General features: G+C 42.3%; 1 protein-coding gene across 1 annotated transcript; it reads right to left on the reverse strand.

The window, feature by feature from the left end:
* Positions 1-812: 812 nt before the first annotated feature.
* LOC147015637 (G protein-coupled receptor 26-like) lies at positions 813-5,726 on the reverse strand. Its single transcript, XM_085849161.1, has 3 exons — positions 4,392-5,726; positions 2,361-2,474; positions 813-1,954 (listed from the first exon to the last, which is right to left on the reverse strand). The coding sequence occupies exons 1-3, from the start codon at positions 5,060-5,062 to the stop codon at positions 1,723-1,725; spliced, it is 1,017 nt and encodes a 338-aa protein (XP_085705287.1). The 5' UTR covers positions 5,063-5,726; the 3' UTR covers positions 813-1,722.
* Positions 5,727-8,667: the final 2,941 nt, after the last annotated feature.

An 8,667-nucleotide genomic window follows, 5' to 3' on the forward strand; every position in this document is an offset into this window, starting at 1 on the left:
TTAAAGGAATGTTTGAAGAGCTTTAAACGCGTCGGCCTATAAATAATTTTTTTAAAGAGTTTTACTGCCATTTTACCCAGCGTCAATAACATCACCCTATCGAACACATTCCATCAGTGATTCGTGCCTGTTGTTTGTGTCCTTTATAACATCCTTAAAAACAGTAAGTTTCCTGTTTGGAATGATTTTCAATTTTGTTTGACTGCCAGACAGGCAGACAGAGTAAAGATATCATCTCACTCCGCTCTGCACATGTGCAGGTGGGATGAATTCTCAGCCAACGAACAATAGGTACGTTAAAACAACAGACAATTGTCTTTTTATTCATGTTGATTCGTGTTCAAAATATAACATTCAATTTAAATATGCTATTCCTCAATCACAAACTGACGATCATAAACTGATTAGGCAGACGGACATGAACCAATTACTTAACCCTGCTTTTCGCTTCTGTGTGCGGGGATAATGAGCAATTTTGAATACAAGAGCTCTTCTTCTTTTTCAGCACCAGTTATTCTGAGTTTATGATGGTGTTGGTCGGGGAAGTATTTTGTGAAGAGTTGTGGTTCTGGCAGAAGTTTTTCTGGAACCAGTACAGGGTGCCTGTGATAGCTCTCACACTCTTTGTGAGGACACAGCGGGATGTTTAATGTCCACAAACTGAATCTGGCAGACGGGACACCGAGGGATGGCACACACATTGGTGTACCGCTCTGCCTGATTTATTTTTATTTTTGTGTATGCAGTGTGCGGCTGCTTCGCTGCATCATTTTCTGGGGGTGCGGCTGTGCCGCTGATGCAGTTCCCCCTGTTACCAGCACACTGGTACTCATTTTGCTAACCTCAGAAAGATTGCAAGCTGAGTCAACCGGCCTGGTGTTAATTAAACGGTAAAGGGGCTTGAACTCAAAACCTTAAGATGTTAAGCCAGCCATCCCATCCGTGAAGCCAACACCAGACTTGCCTTCCCTGTGAAACACCAGAATAGCTGGGACAAGATTCGAACCCAGGTGAGGCAGCTTGGAGTTGAGTAGGTGCACCTCTCGGTTGAGAGCATCTTCTCAGTTCCTTCACAACATATAACAACAAACTAAAAATGAACAAGCCCTTCAGTTGTTCTCTACCTTTTATAGCGATTCCATGTATAGTTTTTCAGAATAATTTTAATCACCTGAGTATAATATACAAGACAACCATTGCCAAAAACGTGTGACACCCAAGTGTAAAAAATAACTCTCTAAGATGAACGATGAAACTTTTCGTGTGACCAAAACAACGATGAGGACCTTATAGAGAAACCTCGTGTAATCTTCACACGAGACGTTTTCATGAAAACAACATCACGTGGTATTGCTCTAGGATCCAAGAAGACCAGTACATTCCAATTCTAGAGCTTGTTAGATGCACCAACAACTTCTCATCACCATATTGTGCGACAAAAGGTGTGGTTAAACCGTGTACACATTGAAAGAACGAATCACACCTGCAGTCATCAATAGCAAAAGAGCAGCAATTTTACAAACTTATTTTTTTTTGTTTTGTATTTGCAAACAACCAACAGGAATGAACGAAACGTGAAATACTTTGTCTGAAGTTTTGTTCTTTGAAAAGAATAGGCAACGATGGCATCTGTAAGTGTAGACACATAGCTACACACCTGCGGACACCTATTAACAGCCTGTTGAGTACCATGAACGTGGTTTTCAAACTTCAAGCTCAGGCTCAGGCAGTCCTCTGAAACGCGCTGTCATTGTCCGTTTCTTGTGAGCTCGTATGTCCCGAATTGGGTTCCCTTCGTAGAAACTTGTCCAGAAGCTTCACCCAAACCCTCTTGTATTGTCGGCGCAGGAGCGAGTACACGAAGGGGTCCAGCGCGGCCTTGCTGTAAGCGAGGCACTTGCAGAAGAGCATCCAGTGATGATCCAGAGTGACGGATGGGAACAATTCCACCAACCTGGAATGAGGGTCAACGATCGGTAAACAAAAACTGGAGCATCAACAATATCCACTGAGCATTATTTATTTATTTGTATGCAGCCAATGGCTGCTGGTTGCATCATTATCTGGGGGCATGGCTGTGCCACTGATGCGATGCTCCCCGTTATCAGTGAGCTGGTATTCATTTTTGCCGACCTTGGAAGGACGACAGGCTGAATCAACCCACCTGGTGTTCATTCAATGGCCGACAGGAGCTTCAACTCAAGACCCTCAGATTTTAACTGAGCCACTCTAACCATTAAGCCAGAACCAAGCTTCGCCGAGCTTGATGGGAACGCTGTTTAAGGTGCACAACACACCGTTGTATGGGCTGTGCCAAACAAGTTCAACAAGTTTAAAAAGGCAAAATAATAACCCAGTACCTGGTGATGACGTATGGAGAGAAGCACAGCACGAAGGTGCCGATGAACGTGCTCACTTTTCGCGTTGCTCGTTGCCGGCGCTTCTTCTGTTCCACCAGACAACGCTGTTTCACGCTGGGACAGAAAAGTTCACGTGTTTTATTGTGTCCACATCAAGCTGCAGTACCTGTCCCACTTTGTTGCAGACCAACCCGAAAGCGAGTGTCGGTTCCTCTGGCTCTTTGCGTGGCCCTCATGGTAACGAACTCGTTATCTCGTGTTAATGTGTAATTATCATCTGCAGTTCCTCCAGTATAAATTGGATTCCCCCTTGATCTGGCAATTACATTTCATACCATCCATCACCATCTTGTGCCACTGCTCTTACCTGTTTCCACCAATTATATGGCATGAGCTCCTAGTGCTGTTTCATCGTGGACTACAGTTATATAATTTTGGGTTTTGCTCCAGAAGGTTTCATTTTGTGCATTCCCGATACGGAAACACCTGCAGAGTGAATGAGTGAGAGTTGTTTGTTACATGTGCCATCGTGCACAATCAGACCATAATAAGTTTAGAGGTATGTATAGTCATCACGTCCCACCTTGTGACAATAAAACATGGGTTAACCACCTTCGGTTACCGTTATCGTAACTCATTGTTGTTCCCCACCCCTCCGACAAGGTCGGACACAGGGGACATTAAAATGACCGACCGATCATCTGTCCATGTACTTTTGTGTACACGATATTTTAAATACCGTTGAACATTTGGCTTTCATCTTGCAGATATTATCTCAAACTGACTAGGTGGTGCACAAAAACTGAACTAGGTAGGTCAAAAAAGGTGCACACAAACTGCAACACAGCAAGAAGAAAAAAAGAAGAGGAAGGGGAAAGTGGGGATGAAATGGAAAAGGAACAAAGCACCGACAACGAATAAATAAAAAGAGGAAAATAATCACAATAACCTTGAAAAAGGTAGTGCTTGGGAATGGGGTCATTTGGGGTTGAAGAGATCAGGAGTATGGATGGGTGGTGGCCTGAGGTTGTGGTGAACAGTTGTCTTGATTTCCTGGAGGAAAGAATGGGACCGAACAGACTGGGGAAGTTGGTTCCACAGACGAGAGAAAAGAGGAACAAATGAGTGGAGGTGAGCAGAGAGTCTGGATTTGGGAGTTTAAGAAGAAGAGGGCTACTGTTTAAAGATATACTTGTTAAATAAGTATAGGCATATTCAGGATAATTAATAGGAAGGGCGAGGAGAGATTCCACATGTACGACAAAAACTATCGATAACGAGGACAGCACTCGGTAGAGCGCCACACCTCCGCCAGGCTGAGCAGTTTACGTTTTGTATCCCACCGATAGGTCGGATCTGGATCCGGACTTGAACCAAATTCGAATGAGCTTTTCCTTGTCATCTAACCAACTCATCCACCGAGTTTTTGTCATAACTCGTCCACAACGTTTTGAGATATTGTGCTATATATCGTTTTTGGCCCCATCTCTTAACGGTGAAGTCACATCACTTATTGTCCATTTAAAAAAAAATTCTCGTATCCAGATCCATATCTTCAGCAAAATCGAATCAATTCATCATAGTCATACACCCAACATGTCCATCAAATTTGGTGCGAATCCGTCCGTAGCTTTTTGAGATATCCTGCTGACAAACAGACAAACGGGGGTGAAAAAAACAACCTGCATCCACCTTCGGTGGCGAAGGTAACTCTAGGTAGAAAGCTTATTGGGTTTGTATACCGATAATTGCATGCCTCCCCCAGGCAAAAATACTACAGTTACAACTATAGTATGTGAGAGTAGTACTCTCATTCACTAGAGTCAGTAACAGGCCATACTACAGTAGTCTGCAGAGAATTACTCCAGGAAAGAACTGGAATTCCGTGTGTACATAAGCCTTGAGGAACCTTATCATAAGTCTTTGTTCCATGCTTTGTTGTAAAGTTCACCAATAATCTATAATATTGGATATAGCTTTGAGAAAACGATCTATAAACAGATGGAGGTTCTATGAGGTGTCTCGTCTCACCTTGGGTGTATGTCGACCAGCAGGACGAGCGTCTGCATGGTGATTATGTCGATCCTCTTGCAGTGGAAGCGAGCGACTTTCAGTACTTTCATGTACGTGAGGCAGAGGACGATGAGCGACAGCAGAAAGGTCGTGGCATGGAACACCACCGTGAGCACGGAGAATCGTGTGTGGTCGTGGTCGACGTGCGACAGTAGAGTGCACGACGCGTAACCCGGACTGTAATCAAACCACTTGAGGCAAACGGCCACTACGGGGAAAGTAAGGGAGTGAAGCCAGCTGTAGAGCATGATGGCCGTAGCGTCCTTGTAGCTCATTTTAGTGTTGTAGCTCAAGGGAAAGACCACGGCGATCCAGCGGTCGAGGCTCAGCGCAGCCATGCTGAGCATGACGTTGGACATGAGGAACGTTTCCATGAAACCATGCGCGAAGCACAACCGTTCGCCGAGCATGAACTCACCGGGTACGATAATACCCGCCAGGGTGATGGGCATGTTGAACAGGGTCATGACCAGGTTGCATAAAGTCAGATTGATGGTGAAGACACTTGGCACGTGCCTTCGGATTTCTGAGCTGTACACGTAGCAAATGACGACGATCAGGTTGGACAGGAAAGAAGCCGTCAGCACCACGACGGCGAACAGCGACAGAAGTATGTCCCCAACGTCCATGGCTTCCACAGGTGCTTTTGGGACAATCTCAGCGTACGTCTGTTATCTTCATCTATGTCCACGTGGACGGTCGCATCGTGTGTCAGTCTTGTTTATTTTGGGGGATTCGGATAGATGTCGCCGAGGTCTTCGAAATTACGCATTCGGAATGTTCGCCGTCAATCGACCATCGCGGCACAGGATTGCGTTTTTCCGCAAGCGCTCATGTTCTTCCCAGGTGCTTGCTGATCGGTCCATTATAATATAGAGGAGGACATTGATCCTCGTGTGCGATCATATTATGGAGTTTCTGGAGTCTCACAGCCTGCTTTTACACTCTGTTGACATATCACTCCTGTAATATGTTGTATTTTTCTCTCGTCTCTTCTCCCTCTCTCTCTCTCTCTCTCTCTCTCCATTCAAACATGCGTAAATGGCTCGTCTAAAGATAGCGCCAGTTGGAAGCACATGGCTGGCAAGTCATGTGTGACATCACTCAGGATTCCAGCAGCGTCTTTGAAGGATGATTGGATTTTGCTCACGAGGCTTTTTTAAGAAGCTGTTTTCGTAATTCCTCAAACCATGTCCTTCCTCCTCCACTCGTCTCTGCCTTCTTCCCTGATGCTCCGACAACAAGACAACCCGCTCAGCGCTCGACTATCATGATGATGATGATGATGATGATGATGATGATGATTGATATGATTATCATTATTTACATTTCATCGTTTCGAGAGAATTGAAGTCCACGCAACAAAAGACACAATTCGGAACCATCGAACCCATCTCTCTATTTGCCATCGGAATTTCCTGTGACATATAGTCAGACGCATGAATTATTGAAAGACATCAAGGTGTGAATGTATAAATAATCCTTTCACAACTCCCAAGGTTCTAGGCGTAAAGGACGAACCTTTAAAGTATATGATGTATTTCATAAAATATTTCCATCAATAGCTCGTGACTGTTCGGTGGAAGTTTGTTATTTCGAACGTCCCTTACACGTCACAATATAAACAAACATTTAAGAATATTCATGTTTGCCATGATTCGGTAAGAAAACAGCATTTATTGAAACACTTTAGACAAAGCAATCATTATTTTTCTCTAATTACTTACGTGGATCAGTTCGCTACGTTCGCCTCTCTGCACGTCGTTGCAGAGATTGACGTCACAGATTTTCTGCGCTGACATGATTTACACCAATCATAATACATACATTTCTTTTGTAAATAATTATTTGTAATATTGGTGATATTATGTTTATTTGTGAAAAAAGAAGGTCCAAGTGGTCCAAATGGTCAAGGGTCTAAGGCTCTAAGCTGTCTAATCTGTCTGAAGGGTGAAAGAGGTCGAAAGGGTCTTCGGGTTCTTTTTGGGTGCTGGGGTCATTTGGGACTTCTGGGTGTTTTTGGACTTTTGGGTCTTCAGGGTCTATTGAGACTTTCAGGTCTTGGGGGTCTTTGGGGTCTTGGAGGTCTTCGGGATCTCTGGGGTCTTTGGGGTCTTCGGGGGTGTCTGGGGTCTGTGGAGTCTCCAGGGTCTTGGGGGGTGTATTCAGGGTCTTTGGAGTCTTTTGCGTCTTAAGAGTCCTCAGTGTCTTAGAAAGTCTTCATCGGTCGAAGCCATAAGGAATCTCAGTAATCTAAAGGGTCGAAAGGTACATTCCAATAGTACGTAAATAATAGTCATACAGTCACACGGATGGACGGACGAATGGAGGAACAGAAGGAAGGACGGACGGACTCTCACCGAGACTGAGCTCTTTTTTATAATATATAGATAGATTGAGGGAGACATCTGCTTATCCAAACTTGTGTTAATTATAATGCAACAAGTGGTCGTTATCCAAGGTACTGAAACCGATATGACGTTCACGCTTTATCCCTCCTCCCCGACCCTCAACTCCTCCCTCAAGTTGGCATACTTAGGCCCTCTTTTTTTATTTTTTCCTATCTAGCCAACATTTGTTTTCCATTTAACGTTTAAAATTCAAGAGTTTTTGCTCTCTTTTACAACTGTTCCAATTGTTCCATGAACTTGGACCTCTTTTCACCTGTGACATGTGGCAAGTCTATAAGAGCTTCGTGTTGTTGTTTTTGTTGTTGGTCGATTTTTGAAATATGCACCCATTGGTTGGACAGCTGCCAGACCACACCCACATTGATCGCTTGACTCCACCCACAATGGCACCCAGACCAAATAAAAAGGCCACCATCTTGGCTTTCTGGAGAGTCAAACACATTAGGGGCTGGAGGAAAAACACTCTCCGGCTTTGTTGCGTCAGATTTCCATTGGCTTGGTTTGGGTCGAGTGTTAATCGCAATGAGGCACCCCAAAAATATTATCATATGTCGAATAATAGAAGGTTTAATCAAGACCGTCAGAATGCACAGTATGTTAGAATGCACAGCAATCAAACATTACTTTACGTAATCAAGTGCTAAATTAAGTATTCAAGCATTACATTATGTAATCAAGAGTTACATTATGTAATCAAGAGTTACATTATGTAATCAAGAGTTACATTATGTAATCAAGAGTTACATTATGTAATCAAGAGTTACATTATGTAATCAAGAGTTACATTATGTAATGAAGCGTTACATTGTGTAATCAAGAGTTACATTACGTAATGAAGTTACATTACATAATCAAGAGTTACATGATGTAATCAAGCGTTACATTAAGTAATCAAGTGTTACATTATGTAATCAAATGTTACATTACGTAAGCAAGAGTTACGTTATGTAATGAAGAGTTACATTGCGTAATCAAGAGTTACATTACATCATCAAGAGTTACATTATGTAATCAAGCGTTACATGATGTAATCAAGCGTTATATTACATAATCAAGAGTTACATTACATAATCAAGAGTTACATGATGTAATCAAGCGTTACATTAAGTAATCAAGTGTTACATTATGTAATCAAATGTTACATTACGTAAGCAAGAGTTACGTTATGTAATGAAGAGTTACATTGTGTAATCAAGAGTTACATTACATCATCAAGAGTTACATTATGTAATCAAGCGTTACATGATGTAATCAAGCGTTATATTACATAATCAAGAGTTACATTACGTAATCAAGAGTTACCTTACATAATCAAGAGTTACATTATGAAATCAAGCATTACATTATGTAAGCAAGAGTTACAGTATGTAATCAAGAGTTATATTATGTAATGAAGAGATACAGTATGTAATCAAGAGTTATATTACGTAATGAAGAGATACAGTATGTAATCAAGAGTTATATTATGTAATGAAGAGATACAGTATGTAATCAAGAGTTATATGACGTAATGAAGAGATACAGTATGTAATCAAGAGTTATATTACGTAATGAAGAGATACAGTATGTAATCAAGAGTTATATTACGTAATGAAGAGATACAGTATGTAATCAAGAGTTGCATTACATAATCAAGAGTTACATTATACGAGGTGTGTTCAAAAAGTATCCAACCTTAATTTTCGTGCGTCAACAAATGAAGCTAGGGAGGTGTGGGTTGGTGCACGTATGTAGGCGATCCTAATCCGTATGTGTGAATATTTTCCCACCTGCAGAAGCTGTCAGTTGCCGACAGACCGCAGATGAGTGAGGAAGTGTAAGTG

Source organism: Eptatretus burgeri, chromosome 12, assembly GCF_056783735.1.
Source record: "Eptatretus burgeri isolate ZD-2024b chromosome 12, Ebu_testis_v1, whole genome shotgun sequence".
Taxonomy (NCBI): domain Eukaryota; kingdom Metazoa; phylum Chordata; class Myxini; order Myxiniformes; family Myxinidae; genus Eptatretus; species Eptatretus burgeri.

Excerpts from the sequence above, each read along its gene's own strand:
- LOC147015637 (XM_085849161.1), bottom strand. The coding sequence starts at position 5,062 with ATGGACGTTGGGGACATACTTCTGTCGCTGTTCGCCGTCGTGGTGCTG. Across the intron at positions 2,475-4,391 it reads CTGGTCGACATACACCCAAG|CGTGAAACAGCGTTGTCTGG; the intron begins GTGAGACGAGAC and ends TTTCTGTCCCAG. Across the intron at positions 1,955-2,360 it reads TCTCCATACGTCATCACCAG|GTTGGTGGAATTGTTCCCAT; the intron begins GTACTGGGTTAT and ends CCCTCATTCCAG.